A 19,599-nucleotide genomic window follows, 5' to 3' on the forward strand; every position below is an offset into this window, starting at 1 on the left:
TGAGGCTAAATTTCAAAAGTTACGTGTTCTTAAAATGTCTTGTAAATGTAAAACACGTGTATGGGATATATTTTACAAAATATTGTTCACACTTAAATAATTATAGTACGACAGCTTAAGTTATTTTTTGATTATTTTTTATAAGGAGACTGTATATAAAATGTTTTAAAAGTAAGTGTTTTCAAAAAGAAACAGTTTGCTTATTACAAAGATAAGATATCCAAGTAAGATGCACTGAAGTTTACTAAAGACTCCCTGCCACGTTCTTAACTTAAACATTAATTTTTCAGCCGGTGTAGCCTGAATCTTGTTATCCTATGCAGCTAACGGGTCTTTCTTTTTTATTTGTATATGCAATTCGTCAGTGGTAATTAGGTGTACTGTCTCTTTAGTTATAAACATATAGTGATGTCACAAGCATGGTGAAATTCGAATGATTCCCTCTCAATTTTAATGATTTTTTTAGAACAACCTAAGTGTATTTCAACACTTTTTTAGATTATTCCTACGCAATGGAGGTAAAATTACAGCTATATAATAAAGGTAGCTGTCTCATTGGCAATCATACCACATCTTTTTTTATATATATAGTCTAATATTATTGGTTTTATGTAATCCATTGATTTATTTTTTTATCTTATTATCACAACAAATAATCGTATAAAATAAAAATAAGTTTTATTGCACTAAAATCAGAATATTACAAGTAAAATATGAATTACATGAATCCTAAAAGCCCCGGATTACATGATTGACATGAAATGTATTGTCTATTTCTTCTATTTACAATATCCAATCTTTCATCACTGTACTTGGTCAGACATATATAAAACTCCATGTATAAAATCTTTCATCAGCACTATTACTGTACTTATTCACACATATAAAAAAAATCTACGTATAAAATCCTGATTGCATTACTTTTAATATGAAGATTCTGAATATATACTTAAAAATTTTAAAATGCTGCAATATGAGATCACATTTTTTAATTAAATAGGATACTACGTTTGGAGTTATCATCAATCCAAAACCTCTCTCCAGTAAAATAATTTTCTTTCCATATCTGAAGGCTCATATATTTTAAGTTCCTTTTCTATTTTCAGTTCTTCTTCAGGAAAATAAGCGGGTGTCTCAGGCTCCCATTTTATCAACCGAAAATACTTTACTAAAGCTACACCTGGTATCCAAAGAACTGCAGTAAGAATTAAAAATGCTGCAACAAATTTATGTCCTCCCGGCCATGATAAAGCTGTCGTTGTTGCCTGGAATTACAAGATGATAGCAAACACTTTTTAAATTATGTAAGTAATTTAACATTTTCAATTATAGTCTCGTGTTCTGGCTAAATTGTTGATATTATTCAAGTCATTAACATGTACCCCAAGCAAAAGAATTAATCCCTCCCAAAGTGAGATCAATACTATTTTAAAATATTGTTAATTTGAACACTTGGCCCACTTCCGAGTTAATATTCATTTAAAAAGGATACAACTGTGGATATGTCTCGTGTGCGTAACCTCATCACAAGCTAAACAATATTGATGCTGCCAATGAAATATTGAGACACCTGAAAACGAAATTATTGTACGCCAATCGGGAGGTTCACATGTATGTATAATTGTATATTCTTAAATTGATTTGTCCCAAAAAGATTGCCTCTACTTGTAGATTTACTTGGTACTTGGTTCTTGGATTGATTGATTGATTGATTGATTGATTGGTTGATTTTTGGTGTAAAACTCCACTTTCAGTACTCTTGGTTATATCGTGGAGATAAGTTTTTTGTCCAGCCGCAAAACCAGGTACAACCCACCATTTTTTCTTACAATGTCCTGTACCAAATCAGGAAAATACCAATTGTTATCTTATAGTTCGTTTTTGTGTGTGTTGCATTGTCGTTTGTTTTTGTTACATTTCAGTGTTTCTGTTAATTCGTTGTTTTTCTCTTATAGTTGATGTGTTTCTCTCGGTTTCAGTTTGTAACCCGGATTAGTTTTCTTTTAATATATTTTCGACATTCGAACAGCGACATACTACTGTTGCCTTTATTTGTTGGCTGAGAAAGCCGTGGTATTTAAGGTAACACGATACCGAATGGCATATCTCCCGATTTCCAAAATTTTTGGCATACGTGTACTTTGAATCGAGTTACATCGGAATATGTAATAAAAAATGGGGGTCACCATTTTTGTTTTTTTGTAATTTTCATAGGAAAACGTCAATTTTGGCGACAAATTTACTTAGGTATATAGGGGAAATGCCTTTTTTTCGGCTAACCTTTTTAGATTTTCGAATGGATGGCTATATTCTTATATACGGAGAAAAACAAAAAACTAACATAATATCCAGGATTGCATAGTGAATCCATACACGTATAGAAACTCATATGTCACCATCCTTGTTTTTGAAATAAATGGCTTCAAAGTTGATCGATAGGCCTAAAATTTGACCAAAAACGTGTGACGTTATGGTGTACGGAATATAACGTTATTCCTTCTCAGAGAAATGGAGAAAAAAATATGTGATGGGATCTGAATGAGTATATTTTAATTTTCATTTCCCCTGTCGACTGTCGTAAAGTTCCTAGTAATGCAATATAAAATTCTACTGAATCAGATATAATTTTATTTCGTCCTGCACATGGAATTTCACTCATATGAATTAATATCAATATCGTCCGATTTTCACATCAAACGAGCATATCATGACTTGAAACTTGCGTGAACAGGTTCCATGTGAATCTTATGATAATAGTTCATGCATAAATCACCGGAATTTTGTACACGTTAAATTCACGTAAATATTTGAAATAAAATTATTTAAATAACATCTTTGTTCTAAAATTTGATTAAAACCATAAAAAATACCTTCAGATTTTTGTTAAGTTTACGTGAAAATTAAATAAAACATTTCACGTGAGATTCATCCGAATTACTGATTTTTAACTCCATCAGATTAGACAATGGTGGTATCATCACTGCATTAACAGTTTTTTAATTGCTCGGTTTGATGGTTGTTTAACGCTCAGTGGCAAATAGTTCATGCATGTTCGGGACGATACAATACAATTTTGAAAACAGTTGTTTATAAAAGACACATTTGATGCACCAGTCAAAAAAGATTATGAGGAAAAATAATGATCATGATAAAATACACATTCCACAAAAAATAAAATAACAAAACTCCAAGAAAAAATCAAAACGAAAAAATCCCTTATCAAATGACGAAATCAAAAGCTGAAAAACATCAAAAGAATGATAAACAGCTGTCATATTCTTGACTTGGTACATACAATACATGTAGTATAGTGTACTCTGCGTTGTGTAAATATGTTACTTGTTTGCTCAGCAAGTCGGACAAACCTTGCAAACTGTTAAACCGAATAATTCAGTCGTTATATTCCGCTTACTACATTAAGTAAGTAGGAGAGATCGATTACGGGGAGGGACTGAATTATTCGGGTTGATTCAAATTTCAACATTCTGTCATTTGTGAAAAAATTATTTACATAACAAATCTTGAGATCATATATGCATTCTTTACATAAGTAAAACAACTGCGAAATTTAAAAGTTCCAGCTTGAAATTCAACCTGTATCAGATGTAAGCCGGAGTCTGTACTCTGTGTGCCTTTGTATTTTTATCAAAATGCCTAATCCAGCAGCCTGTCATGAAACAAAAAAGAAACTCCAGACGATATGCGCACCTATAATATGAGTAGTAACACCAGGTACATAGTTTTAAAGCTGAAGCAAAACTACTGTAGTTCTAAATAATTAGCCGAATTAACTCTATATATATACTATGTGCGGGATTAACGGTCGAACGGACAAATGTAAAACAATATGATGATACGTGCTCCATAAGTAATTTGGTGACAATGCATATTTTTGAATATCCAGTTCATATAATGGAATGGTAATTTGGAGATCTGAAATGTAGTAGCAATGTAAGAAGGATAGCATTTCCGTCATTTCGTCTTTGGTGGAAACTTGACTAATTGGAAATTTTACCGCATCTCCTTATATTTCATAATGGTTTGAATTTTCTAGAGAAGAGCAAAAGTTTTAAGACTTGAACTAATATTTACCAAGAGACTGAAATGTTACTGTGACAATTATACTACACATACTCAAACTTTTCCAACGTTTACTAAAACTACAAATAAGAAGTGTAAAGATACTATTCCAATTAGCATTAGTCACGATTTTCTTGATGTCTTCAAGGTGTTGATGTCAGCTAATTAATGCCCAGCTGTTGCTATCTTATAAATTGCATATATCACATATCTCTATTTATCATTCTATCAGCCAACCTTTGTACAAATAACATGTACATGTACACATGTTTTTTTATTTGTACTTGTACTTTTACAGATAAAGTCTCATGTTACCCATTTCCAAAATGAGCAAGCGGTAACGTAGCTATTTAGTTTTGCGTAACTGTTCAATTTTGGTCTTCCTCATGGTCTGCGTTTAAACTTTGTCGAATTTTTTTTAATTTTAACAACTAAAGTTCCAAGTGACGGGGGTAAATTGTAGGATTGATAGCTTTGATTATTGGTTGGTTAACGTTCAGTGGAAAATAGTTCATGCATGTTCAGGACGAGAACAAGTTAACAATAAATACAATAGGTAGGTTTTGCAATAGAGGCAGGGCATCCACGATGATGGAAGGGAAAATTTAAACTGACGCTATACATGTATATATATACTTGTATACTTGTTCTAAAAACTACTTTTAAGAAAGAAACTTTCCGGGCCTTTTCCCACGCCTATTATGCGAGCAATATGGCCCTCAGAGCCCTAAAAGGTAACTTTGTTAATTTTCTTTCAATCGTTTTGTCTCCCAACTTGTACATGTACATTATTTCCAACTCAAAACTAAAAAGACACCGAATACCCATGCAAGCGTAAATTAACACGAATATAAAATCTAAATGATTTCAAGATCTAGCTTTTTTACAGTCTCTTGCCGTTTGAATAATAAAAAGTCAGCCGTTTGCATGTAAATTTCGAGAAAAAAATTATAACGGAATCATGGAACACGGAACCGGTCTGACTACAGCCAGTCCCAACTATCAACTTGCGTTTGTAGACGCAAGTGGATACTCGGGGCTGGCTTTATTCAGACTTTAACGGAACCTGAATTTTGTTATTTTTTTTCTGCCGAATCAAGTGCCCATGTATTTCTCAGCCCTCGTTAACTTTCTAATGCTTCATTCCGATATTGCTGTCCGTCCTGAGTAGACGTGGTTTATACGATTACAAAGCTGGCACTGTATTTTAAAATATTTCCAAACTATATCGAATTTACTCTGTACAGACGAATGAATTTCAGAGACTGTTTACACATGAGAAACAGGAAAAGTTATTTGGCTAAATAACCACTTTTTTACATTCAGTACAAACAAACTATTTTCTGTATGATTTTCAACGTCTGCTTGTATTGTGCTTTTCCCCCTAATTATATCCGTATTCTCATCCAAATAAATTTCAATTTTGTCCGAGCGGTGTTTTTGATGATTATTTTAAAACGAATTAATAGTTGTAAAATTCCCCGTTTTTTCACACATCATCCTAAGCTTCTATGAATTAGATTTCTAATTTCAAAACAAAATTTTATGGGGATACGGCGTGAAACATGAATTAATACTTATTGCAAAAAAAACCCAAGGTTTACTTTTAAAAATTGTTATTTGGATGGAGAGTTGTCTCATTGGCACTCACACCACATCTTCCTATATCTATACCAAGAATAAAAAAAAAGTGATAAAACTGTGCCTGTTATGCATAAGAACATATATAGATAAAACGTGCAGATGCTTAAATATCAAAAGAAACAGAATATTTAAAAAGTAAAGTAATACTTTTTAAAGATTAACAATAAGCAGAATGATTACCGGAAAACGATAAAGCAATCTATGTCAAATAACCGCTACGTATTGCATCAAAACTCTCGGCACTCTGCATCTAGGGAAAGTTACCGTTAAAAATGCTACACAAAACCCGCTGCATTGGCTTATACATGTGTGAACGTTATTTGATAACGTCAGGAACGATAACTCATGGCGTAACGTCATTCGGTATCGTGTTACCTTAAAGAGAACCTCAACCGACTTTTGGCAGGAAAAAACAAGTGAAACTGCGAGTTACTGCTCACTGATGATACCCCCGCCGCAAGTGAATAATATTAATAGTGTAAAAATATGCAAGTGTTCGGTAAACAGGAAGTTGTCGAGTGATGAATCTGAAAACGCATCACACGGTATAGCTGACTTATATAAATCATGAAACCAAATTTCAGACATCCTTGTATTGTAGTTCCTGAGAAAAATGTGACGAAAATTTTCAACTTGGCTATCATGTGTAAAATCATACAAGTGTTCGGTAAACATGCAGTTGTCGAGTGATCAATCTGAAAACGCATCACACGGTATAGCTGACTTAGATAAACACTGAAACCAAATTTCAGAAATCCTTGTATTGTAGTTCCTGAGAAAAATGCGACGAAAAATATTCATGGGACGGACGGACTGACTGACGGACTGACGGAAGGACGGAAGGACGGACTGACGGAAGGACAGACAGAGGTAAAACAGTATACCCCCTTTTTTAAAGCGGGGGTATAATAACAGTCATAGATAAGATAGATGAATGCACCTACCTCGAGTGGGGTTCAAAGTAACAACCTCAGTTTTTAGGCTAATGATAATTTGTCGATGACTACTTAGATACTTTGGCCAAAATGGTAATGTGAGCAAATGTAATTTAAATCTTTATTCACTTACCGTTGTAGAATCCCAAGCATCGTATGTTGTACCGGTAACCGCCATTTTTATCACACTCGCTAAGAATATGACGATGATTGCTAAAGGTGATACATATTTCCACATAATCAACCAGTAATAATTTGGTCTGTATCCAATCATTAAAGATATATCATCTCCAAATCTAAAATGAAATCGGTTAGAGTTATGAAGGAATTAAGAATACATGATTCATCTTATTCAAAAAGAAGAATCATTATAAAAAGAAGATGTGGTATGATTGCCAGGTAAACAAAATTATCAGTGTCTGCATTTCAGTGTTTCGTTCTTTCTTCCTATATCATTATATGACTTTGCAATATAATAAAGCTTAAAAATTAAGAAGCTGTGAAGATCTAGTTAATGATTCTCCATCTCAAGAAGTTTTACCAAGGCAAGTTTAAAGATATTATCAAACACACAAATATTTCGTATTTATTTCAGTCTATAAATGCTTATTTTTTTAACAAAATTTCTGTCTATAAATAACTGCTGTGACCTTGACTTTTGATAGGTTGACACCAAAATCAAAAACTGACGTAATGGGGCATCGTTAAACTGACGTAATGGGGCATCGTTAAACTGACGTAATGGGGCATCGTTAAACTGACGTAATGGGGCATCATTAAACTGACGTAATAGGGCATCGTTAAACTGACGTAATGGGGCATCGTTAAACTGACGTAATGGGGCATCGTTAAACTGACGTAATGGGGCATCGTTAAACTGACGTAATGGGGCATCGTTCAACTCACGTAATGGGGCATCGTTCAACTCACGTAATTGGGCATCGTTAAACTGACGTAATGGGGCATCGTTAAACTCACGTAATTGGGCATCGTTAAACTGACGTAATGGGGCATCGTTAAACTCACGTAATGGGGCATCGTTAAACTCACGTAATGGGGCGTCGTTAAACTCACGTAATGGGGCATCGTTAAACTCACGTAATGGGGCGTCGTTAAACTCACGTAATGGGGCATCGTTGTTAGATTAAGGTAGCAATACACAGTTAGGAAAAAAACTTAAAATTGACACTCAAAATTTTTAAACACCCTCTTTTCCCTCCTGTTTAACAAAGAAGGCTTTATATGTGTGTTATGCATGTATATTCTTATAGAAAGAGAATCTTCCATAGATTTGATTTTTAATGGTCATAAGGGTGAAATATAATCCCTCTTGGGTGTAACCATGGCAACAATCTGCATTTCTTAGATACAAAATATAGCAAAAAAGGGGGGTGAACATGTTACAAAAGTCTCCAAAATTTGGTCTAAAGGAAAATTTCAATCAATTACAGTAATACCTTTCCTGAATCCATAGGTTTATATCTATCAAGTGGTCCCAAAAAAATCATATGCTTATCTGCTCGTTTTTTCATAAAATTGAATTGAAAAGATCGAGCGCAAATTCTTTGTTGATAAACACTACAATAATGTATGGACCTATGAACGGTACGGATAGGAAAATACGGACTGTCAATCATATAAATGGCCTATAAAACATGTTAAAAACAATCTTAATGTTCATATAAACCCACTAAGAAGGCTATATTATTCTTCAATTATCTAAAAATCAATTTTATTGTACAAAAACTTTCATATTTAAAAAATTCTCAGGGGCCATAATGCGAAACTAAACTTCTAACTGTGTATTGCTACCTAAAGTCGAAATTAGGGTTCAAAAGATAACATCCGAAACCAAACATTTACACAAATTTTAACCTATGTCAATAGCCGCTTTGACCTTAATTTTTTACCTCAAGACCCTTAAATCATTATATGGGGTATAACAAAGCACAGTTTGATGAAGACTTGTGCAGTTTCCTTGTTCAATAGAATGTGCAGAAACTCGAAATTATGACCTGCATGCTTGTAATTCCGACGGCATTTGCCATATCATAAGCCGGTGTCGTATATATTTTCAAGATCTACTATTTAGTAATGGACAACCCTTAACAATCTAAAAAGTAAAATCACAAAAATACTGAACTTAGAGGAAAATCAATTCGGAAAGTCCATAATGACATGGCAAAATTAAAATACAAAACGCATCAAAAACGAATGGACTAGAACTGTCATATTCCTGACTTGGTACAGGCATTTTCAAATGTAGAAAATGGTGGATTAAACCTGGTTCTATAGCGCTTACCCTCTCACTTTGATGACAGTCTCATCAAATTCCTTTATATTTACAATGATGCGTTAACTAAACAGACACAATAAATAAAATACTAGTAGTCAAAATATGGAAACAGCAGTCATCATCGTGTAACAATTTTAAAAGGAACAATTTAACAGAACACAAAAACATCTATCTACAAACACATTCATTGATTTGCGTGTCTGACATGCAGATTCGACACTCCAAGCAATAAATCATACCATACCGTTTAAGTCCATAAAAGTAACTTATTCCAATGACTTCGAAAAATGCAATAACTAATAATGGAATATTGCCACTAAATTCATCAAAAAGAACAAAAATGTATGGTCCATTCTGTGTGGCAAAACCAAATGACATCAGAAGGGAAACAGCACATAGTACACCTGAAATATAACAAACGAAATAGTAACACACGAAATAGTTGTTCACTAAATAACAATAGTATAAAGTTCAAAGTTCAAAATTTTCCAAATAAGGGCCCCTGACGGGACATAATGACACAATACATTCTGATTCTTAACACATAAACATATAATGAAGATCAAATTAAAATTTCAATTCACATGAAGAGAATAAAATATCATAGAATATATATATCATATAAAATGTCACATCATAAAACAATTGTTATTGTTATCATTTATAAGTTATTTTAGCTCTCTCAAAGTTTCATATCTTTGATTTTTTTTCTGCCATGCAAGAGTGCCAGCAAAAATAGTTTTATAATTTATTAATTCACCATATTAAATTGAGAATGGAAATAGTTTGCTAACAGAGGTCCACCTCGTCTCTTATCCATAAAAATAAGTTGAAGTATAGGGAAACAGCACATAGTAGATCTGAAATATAATGTATTCAATCAAATCAGCACTGTTAGAAGGCCAAACAAAATACGAATTTTAAAGAGTTGAATAATTCGAATAAATTCCGAATTGTATTGATTGTCTTAGAAACCTGTCAATAAAATTATTTTGTGCAATTAGTATTATGACACGTTTAATATTCAGTCCTGTTTGTTTTAACGGGCGTATGACATTTGCGCCGATTTTGAAACTTTTCATTCTTTCATTTGCGCCGATTTCATTTTTTCATTTGCGCCGATTTTATATCTTTTCCTAATTGGATTTACAGGTAAGTTACAGGTAAATACTTTTACATTGACTGATCACAGAGTATAAAGACAAATCAAGTGACATTGCAATTGGTAAATGGCTATCCCAATGTTTCGGGTAACCATTCCTTTTCCTAAATGAAATTGATGACTGCTTCACATTTCGCATTGTCTGACACTCCTTCTGATGACAAATGTCATACATTCTTAGACCACGTACAAGTACACATTCCATAACGGTCAACCAATTCGTGATGGGGTCCATAAAATTAACGAAGGGATGATTTCAACTTCACCATTTGGAACTCTTGATTTAATAGCTTCCTTGTGAGGAAATGCGATCTCTAGAAATGCCACAACCAGTAAGTATGCCAGACAAAAAAAAGATGGCCTTCGTTATCGACAATTACGCCAAATATAGAAGAGACGAAATCATAAGAAAGGAATATATGAGATGTGTTGCCTATACATACTCGGCAAGAACAGATTTATAATTTGAATGTATTCCGTTTTTATGGATTTGAATGCTGTACATATATTTTTAATTCGTCATTTTAGTATAAACAAAGTGCTTTTATCTTAGGATTTTACTTCTCGATTTTAAGCAGGAGACAACAGTTATATATATGTTATGATTGAAAATTCATAACATATGTACAACTGGCTAACGGAAGAGGTCTTAAATGATAAATGTAAATAACATTACTGGGATGGAGAGTTGTCTCATTGGCACTCATACCACATCTTCTTATATCATTTCACCTGTAATTTACCTGTAAAAAAATCGGCGCAAATGAAAAAAAATATTGGCGCAAATGAAAGAAAAAATCGGCGCAAATGAAATGCAGATCGGCGCAAATGCAAAACGCCGGTTTTAACATCTCCAATGATAATGCTGTAAGTTAACAATAAATTATATGGAGATCTAGTAATACTTGTCGTGATTCTAAACGGCAAATCTAATTACCTGCTAATACATCTTTTCTCAAGTTTGTTATGAGGTTCATGTCCATTATAGAGGTCACCACGCCCTCTAGTGTACCGAACATACTGTCTAACCCAAGTGTCAGTAACATCAGGAAGAACAAGATCGACCAGAATGGTGCTGCTGGGAATTGGTTTATGGCTTCTGTAAATGCAATAAAGGCAAGTCCTGTTCCTGAACCCGACTGAAAAGATAATATACACAGGTTTATAAAAGAATGCGGGAATGTTAAAGACAACTTAGCAAAATACATTTTGTATTTCATACCATGCTGTAAAATATATACAAAATTCCTGAAACGCCATAGCATCTAACATCTTAAAAGTGAAAGGAAAAATAAAGATTTTCTACATGCAGTCCTCGCTTGTATTTGTTTCTATTATTAAATGCATTGTTCTATGTTTTTCTTTATAATAATAATAATTAACATGTGTGTTAGATATCGCCGTTATAGCTGTAAGCATAACTGTTAACCAAAACTATGACAAATGCCTATTTACATACAGAGAAAGGAGAAGCAACAAAATTGAAAATGGAAATGGGGAATGTGTTAAAGAGACAACAACCCGACTAAAGTGCAGAAAACAGCCAAAGGCCACCAATGGGTCTTAAACACAGCGAGAAAATATCGCCGCCGAGTGCCGTGTTCAGCTGACGTCTAAACACAAAATAGTTAGTTTTACCTTTTGAAGCTCTGCTTGCAAATCACAGACTGGAAGTTCAGGCATTATCCCTTGTCTTTGTATCCATCGTTGAATAGATGGTTCGAACTGGGTAAATGTTGTTTGTGTTCCGGCTTTTGGTACTGTAAGGTCTGTTGTGTTAAACAGGCTTATCAGCTGGCTATTCTTTGTTGCTAAGCAATCGTTGTACGAGTTGTTAGCCTTAAAACCTATATCAAACAATAAAACAATAATATTATACTAAAAGGAGTAAGGCCAATTTCCACTGTATGTGTCCATTTAGTATTGAGATTCTTGAACAGTTGACACACTTGCAAGATTACTGATTATTGCGATTTTATGAAAGTTTCTCTGGGTTTTCAATAATCAAAACATCACAATGATTTCAAATTTCGGTTTAAATGAGATTAATGAATTATGAACGTTTAAATGCATCACACGGTAGAATAAGCTTGCCAAATTACGGAAGCTATTTTCCGGACGGACAGTGTTAAACTAGTATACTCAACTTTGTAACTAAATGTTCCATAATTACTTCCTACGAAATTTTGATTACCGGTTAATATTAAACAACATTTTAAAAAATGACGATTCCAGCAAAAACAGATGCAATGCAGATTTCCTTTCTCAATTTCAGATAATAACTACCTAATATGGAAAATATGACGATTCCAGCAAAAACAGATGCAATGCAGATTATAACTACCTAATATGGAAAATATGACGATTCCAGCAAAAACAGATGTTCCGCAGTTAATAACAGAAACCAAGATGGCGTCAACATAACAGTTGTTTCTGACTGGCATATAGGAGGAGAAGGCGATCAGTCCACCAAAGGCTAATCCTAATGAGAAGAAAATTTGTGTTGCAGCTTCTAACCATACTTGTGGATCTCCTAATCTAGAAAACTGCAATAAATGATGAATGAAAACGATGTATGTAAAATTGGTTCTTAACCGTAGAAGGTTCTTAACCGTAGAAAGTTTTGATGCATACGCATTTGAACAGATACTCAACATTATGTTTATAATGTTTTTAAATGAACATTATTCCTTTGCATATTTTAGAATATTTAAAGGGGTAGTTGAGTGGTGAAACCATAGACGAATGAAGGACAAAGCGTCATATTGAATTATAGTTTCCCACAATCATAGTATTATCGTCCCCTTTAAAGTAAAATATCTTATTTGCCTCTCTGCATGGTCTCCAATTGAAGTATTTACACATTTTGGGAATTCGTACATGTATAATGTATAAAGTGTCATAAAGAGGGGCGACATATACCATAAAAAAAACAAGAAATACATGTACAAGAATATACTAAACGGATTTTTTTATTCATCAAGGTTAACATGTTTTATGTAAAAAATAATAACGTCTGTATTTGTCATGTTGTATATATTGTACACTTGAATTACACAATATTACAAGTAGCATATGTACTTCATCCAATAAAATATTTGATTTCATTTGATTTAGTTAACACAAATAAATTTTGCATATAAATATAAGAAATGAAGTGTATTTTTAATACCTTGTTTGAAGAAATTTTTATTCATATTAACATTGTTCTCAGAGTGTAGACCGAATAGTAACATACAATTCATTACGAATGAACATAGGATGTCCTTTTGTTTCCTTTGCATTTTATTAACAACAAGAACAAACAAATAGTAAAGACAGCATACAAATTATAAATACCACCAGTTAGTACAATTTAAGTAATGCTTTCGTCTGTACAGCAATATCTGGGTAAAATTGAGAATGCACATGGGGAATGTGTCAAAGCGACAACAACCCGACCATAGAGGAGACTAAATAATAAGATAAATATCTGTGTAAATACTTACATCTGGTACAAAGAAATATTCTAGTCCATGCTGAAATCCTTCTAAAGTTACTCCACGGAAGAAGAAAATGATCAAAACCAAATAGGGAAATGTTGCAGTGACATACACAACCTAGGACAAAGTAAAGCTGATTTAATAAAGTACATGGTATCTAGATATAGGAAGATGTGGTATGAATGCCAATGAGACAACTCTCCATCCAAGTAACAATTTATAAAAGTAAACCATTATAGGTCAAGGTACGGCCTACAACACGGATCCTTGGCTCACACCGAACAGCAAGCTATAAAGGGCCCAAAAAATTACTAGTGTAAAACCATTCAGACGGGAAAACCAACGGTCTAAACTATATATAGTATTGTATTTAGTTACTTTGTAAGATAAGACTTCCAAAATACTTAAGAAATAAAAAGACCGATATGTTCGAAAGGTTTACAATAAAAAAAATTATATGGAAAATACAGAAGAGGAATGTATTTAATAACTAAAATCTTCGTCCCGTCTTGGTAAAACTTGTATTTTAGTAGTAACTTACTTTACCGGAAGATGCAATTCCTTTAATCATGCATAGGAACACAATGAGCCAAGCTACAAACAACGAAACCAGTATCCACCAGTTCAGGTTCCCAGTTTCCTCTACTGATGACGAAATATCTAAAGTCTTTCTGTACCAGAAATAAGTTGTCGGACTGCTCATCTATAATTAATCACAGATCAAATTTGTCAAATTTCATTAATGTGTAGAAAATCACAGACGGGTCTTTAAAAGTCTCATTTAAAAGTTGAACAAAAAGTCACAGAAAAGAATGAAAATAGGACATAAGTATATGGAAAATGTAAACCATATCTGAAACCTTGAATACACATTAATCTACATTTAGTCTTCCGCTCAAACTGTTGTCAATGTTTTCTGGAACTTATTCGGGTAGTGGACGTTTGTTTCATGTTGAAGGGCCCACTGTGGTTTTAAGAAAAAGAACAGCACTAAAGTTCGCCTTGGTTTTTTTCAAGTGTGTCTTGTGAACTGACATACAAATAGAAAGGGTATAATTCATTCATTTGTTCATATCTTTATTTCTTCTTTACAGAGATTACATGAATTATATAATCATGAACAATACATTAAAACATTAATAACAGAACATATAAATGATAAAGTTGTGAGCAATACGCAATATTTACATATAAATGAAAATGATAAGTTCAAGAGCAAAATAGTTTATATCGCGTGCTGCCGATATTACATGTGCTAGCATTATACTATATTGTTCAATTGACGATTGTATTCGGATGCAGATTTTGTAACATGGATGTAGCAAAGTCGCTTGAATGACTCCAAGTCGGAATCACTGAGCATAGTTGAAGGGTTTTTTCCTAGACAGATTGTATATAAAGATTCATCATCACACTCACTTACTGTGGATTCATTATTATTCGTTGGATACAAATTTTCGTGGATTTCGTGGGTACAGGTGAACCACGAAATTAAATGTACAATGAAGAACAAATTTTCTATAGGCTTTTATGCAGGCTTCGGCAAAACCACGAAATCAAATATCCACTAACATGTCAGTTTTCCTCAATCCACGAAAATTGATACCCACGAAAATAAGTGAATCCACAGTAGTTCAACATAGAGGTCGAGACAAAAGTTTTCTATGATTAAGTCCATCCAAGTGCTGTGAATATTTGATGTACACGTACAGCCAAAGCATGCATGCACGAAAACGTCAGTGAACGGACGGTCGCAAATTTCACAAAATTTGAAAACATGGTTTGGAGCGGTAGATATAGGTTTTCCGATAAACAATGCAGTGCGAATTTCAGAGCTGTTCGAGGGGAATTTCCACACATGAGCTGCAGATACGGATTTATGAATATATTTGAACCTCTTAAAGTCATTGTCCGAGTTAATACGAATCAGCCAGTCATTATCATGTTTTGATTCAACTGCATTTAACACAATACGTTTCCATTGCAGCTTATCTGGAAAGTTGCCATCACTAATATAGGTTATAAGCAATTCATACAGATTGTATTTACATAGAATGTTTTTATATGTCCGGAATAAATCCAATATGGGTTCGTCCATCTAACAGGCACGAAAAAAGTCTTTGTAGAAAGATTTGTTTTGCAAGACAAGAGTTTATCGTTGTACAAAGTTTTCCAAAGAAATATAGTTTACGTTTTTCAATGTCACAGGTTATATTACGTAGTCCAACCATGCTTTCACACATATCTGATCTTGTTGACGTCTTAAACTTTTGTACATGTTTTACAACAAAATGCTGAAGTATATTCAGTAATGTGAAAAAGTAGGAATTACTACTGACTTGTACAGTTTGACGAGAACTAAAGGATTCGTATTATCGCCTCTTAAGTTGGCAATTGCAAAATAAGTGTTTTTACCCTTCCTACAAGCTTTTGTCGTTCGTGCAAGTGCGTTTAATTTTCCGTTTAGTTCAATGCCTAGATGAATATGACTGTCTTCAACAGGTACAGATTCTTGGTTAATTTTCCAGTCATAGTCTGTTTTTATAGAAGATTTTGAGAATTGAATAACACATGATTTCTTTCCGTTGAACTGAAACCTCCATTTATTTGAATAGTTTGTACATATATCCAGCATGTGTTGTAAACGCTGTGGTGTTGTAGCAATACATGTAATATCGTCAGCAAGTGATGGTGCGCAACATTTTATACTATTAACACCAGTGACTCTATTACATCTTTCTAATTCATTAATTAGTTCATTAATAAACACTAAGTATAAAAAAACAGACAATACCCTCCTTGTCTAACACCTTCTTTGACTACAAAGATATTTGATTTACATTTATTTACAACAACTGAACCTTGTGTTTTACTATACATATCATTAATCAGGGACCATGCTTTCCCTTTGACACCCAAATTGAATAATTTAAACATAAGTGCTTTGCGCCATACTGTATCAAAGGCCTTTCTACTGTCTAAAAACGCTACAAAAACTTATAATGTAAGCACAGACTTATAATAATAATTGTATTATATCTCTAGTGTAAGGTTGTTTCCTGTGTTTCTATTGCGCTATTTATTAAACTGTGCTTGAGTAAATGCAAAATCGTAAAAGAAAGGTTTTTGTTGATAAGCTGCCTTCCGGTTTAGAATGCCCTTCCTAGAAAAAGTTTGCAATTAAACATTTTATGAAAATCAGAAAAGAAACGCAAAGTACCGCTCAATTAGAACCTGAAGTTTCGAAAATATAGTTCAAAGCCAAAAACATATTTATTATGTTTTGATAATCAGTTTATTAAGCATATCTTGATTATGAACTTATTAGTCCATTAATATTTACACCTTTATAATAATAAATGTACCTTCCTTTTTCAAATCATTTTAATTCCCTAGTATCTACTTTGATTTTCTTAATATATGTGAACGAACACCCCGTCGTCCACTCGGGGTAGGATCAATCTAAGTGTAGTCAGGAACGGAAAAAAATGAACCGGTAAAAAATTATTGATATAAGAAGATGTTGTATGACAACTCTCCATCCATGTCACAATTCGTAAAAGTAAACATTTATAGGTCAAGGTACGATCTTCAACACGGAGCATTGGCTCACACCAAACAGCAAGCAATAATTGGCCCACACATGACTAGTGTAAAACCATTCAAACGTGAATGCATTTAATACAGTATAGAATTGAGAATGAATGGAAACGGGGAATGCGTCAAGAAGACAATACTAACCCGGCAGAAAAGAAGAAAATATTTCAAGGCCATCATTGGGTCTTCAACAAGTCGAGACAATCCTGCAACCAGAGTCGGGCTTCAGCTGACCCCTTAACAATAATGTATACTGTACCATACTTACATTGCACTCTTTCGGTACTGGATCTGGACAAGCTGTCCATGGTAAGGTAGCTCGAAAACTCAGCACTAAATAATACAGGCACCATGCATAAATAATGTATACCTTTACCATACTTACATTGCACTCCTTTGGTACCGGATCTGGACATGCTGCCCAGGGTAAGGTAGCTCGGAAACTCAGCACTAAATAATACAGACACCAGGCAATAATAGTGTTATAGTATAACGCTACCCAAAACGAGACAAAACAGCAAGCTATTCCAATCCCGCCTAAAAAGGGACTAACTTCATTCCATGCTCCTATGGCTCCTTTCCGTAACCTTTGACCTACTGCAAGTTCAAGGTAAAACAAAGGAATGCCCTCGATTGCCAACATTATGACATATGGAATAAGAAAAGCACCTGTAATTTAAAGGTATTAGTCTGAAATTACCTTACATTTTTTAAACTTGGAAAGCATGACTATCACTAATAATTTTCAAAATTGTAAACTTTCTAAAAAATAAACAGAAATGGTGAACTGTAAAATTGTTGATGGTTCAGTGGCATATATTTCATAACTATGTCTTCTATGACATAGAGTTCACCATAATATGATACTGGTATTTTCTTCTGAGTGCTCATTTTAAAAGTTATTGAAAAATTTCAAATTGAGTTTGGCAGTGTTGTATAAAATCACTGAACACAACCAATAAGTAAATTAGATATAAATGATACTGAAAACTTGCTGTTGAACACATGAAGGGTGTTATTTGAAAGATTTATAATACTTTTTGGGGTCTCTAAACATTTGCTTTGTCATATATTTTCCTTTCAGATGATGAGCATTGTAAAGAGCATTGCAAAGTGGTTGCCAAAACTGGTTATTATAAACCATTATGTGATATCGCCTTCTTTGTAACTTCTCTCAGAAGATAATAAGCATATATTTTACAGGTTATACACACCCATCAAATTAGTCATATAATATATGACTTCGCATTTAATTCCTTTTTGAAAGGTTTTATGCTAAGTTTAATGTTGTTTTAATTTGTATTGATGTAACAGGGTCAATTAAAAACAGAAAAAAGAAAATACACATATGAGAAAATAAAAAGAAAGAGAAAATATTGCTCCCGAGGCCATAGGACTATCATGTTAATGATTATGATCTCCAAAAGGGAGGAATAGTACCACTATCAAAGTTTGTGGTTCCAGTCTTGTGGCATTGGTTTTGCTCATTGTCGTTAATTTCTGTGTCATGTAGCCTTTTGTGAAGAGTGATCTCAATGATTGGCAATCATACCATATCTTCTTTTTTCCATATTAAAAAAATCAATTAATAGACAATTGATGTAGCCTGACTTACCTCCTCCGTTTTTCTGTGCTAGATAAGGAAATCTCCAGACATTCCCAAGTCCTACAGCGAACCCGACGACAGCTAAGAGATATTGTACTTTATTATCCCACGATTCACGTTCGGTAGATTGTCCTTCAATATCCTCTGTTTTCTGCTTCAATAACAATGCGTCCGTAGATAATGCTGCACTCGCCTTTGATGGAACCGACCCAATACTACCAGAAAATATACTTCCACTCTCCATTGCGGACGAAAAGGAATTTCTTCGAGACATTTGAACTGGCGTGTGTGTATCTGTTGTGAGTGTTTCCCTTGACTCGCGCCAATTGGACGCACTCGATTCGATCGTGAACACACTGGACGTGTCCATTCCTTTATTTACCTGTCCTTTCATTGGGTCATTGTTTTGTTTCTTTTTCTTGGTCATGATTAGGATTTGTTTTAGTTCAAATTATACCGATGAGGTTCTGCTACGGGGCGCCGAATGGGACTCTTGTGGTTTTGTACAAAATTCAATTCTGTCAAAACAAAATCATTTTTGTCTTACAAAACTATGTGCTACAGACTTGTTTTGTGAGAACTTCAATTTTGTGATGACAAAATTCATTTTTGTAGACAAAATTCATATTTGTCATGACAAAAGTCAATTTTGTCTAAAAGGTATGCAAATATAAACATATTTGCATACAAAATTGACTTTTGTTACCTGATATGGAAATTAAATCACAAAAGTCAATTGTGTGAGGTAAGATTCAATTTTGTGAGACAAAATTGACTTTTGTGAGACAAAATTAACT

The 19,599-nt window shown here is 33.6% G+C and overlaps 1 protein-coding gene across 1 annotated transcript; it reads right to left on the reverse strand.

Annotated features, from left to right (window-relative positions):
- Positions 1-661: 661 nt before the first annotated feature.
- LOC143080965 (sodium-dependent neutral amino acid transporter B(0)AT3-like) lies at positions 662-19,270 on the reverse strand. Its single transcript, XM_076257165.1, has 10 exons — positions 18,812-19,270; positions 17,582-17,865; positions 14,141-14,302; positions 13,606-13,716; positions 12,462-12,663; positions 11,756-11,964; positions 11,055-11,256; positions 9,200-9,359; positions 6,793-6,955; positions 662-1,265 (listed from the first exon to the last, which is right to left on the reverse strand). Exons 1-10 carry the CDS (start codon positions 19,227-19,229, stop codon positions 1,023-1,025), a joined length of 2,154 nt encoding a protein of 717 aa, XP_076113280.1. The 5' UTR covers positions 19,230-19,270; the 3' UTR covers positions 662-1,022.
- Between the last annotated feature and the right edge of the window lie 329 nt (positions 19,271-19,599).

The sequence above is a fragment of the Mytilus galloprovincialis genome, chromosome 6 (assembly GCF_965363235.1).
Source record: "Mytilus galloprovincialis chromosome 6, xbMytGall1.hap1.1, whole genome shotgun sequence".
Taxonomy (NCBI): Eukaryota; Metazoa; Mollusca; class Bivalvia; order Mytilida; family Mytilidae; genus Mytilus; species Mytilus galloprovincialis.

What these genes read in the sequence shown, in the direction of transcription:
- LOC143080965 (XM_076257165.1), bottom strand. Translation starts at nt 19,229, where the DNA reads ATGACCAAGAAAAAGAAACAAAACAATGACCCAATGAAAGGACAGGTA. An exon ending in CGTCATATTTTCCATATTAG is followed by an intron (nt 11,965 to 12,461) that starts GTAGTTATAATC and finishes TGTTTGATATAG; the next exon opens with GTTTTAAGGCTAACAACTCG. An exon ending in GAGAAAAGATGTATTAGCAG is followed by an intron (nt 9,360 to 11,054) that starts GTAATTAGATTT and finishes GTTATATTTCAG; the next exon opens with GTGTACTATGTGCTGTTTCC.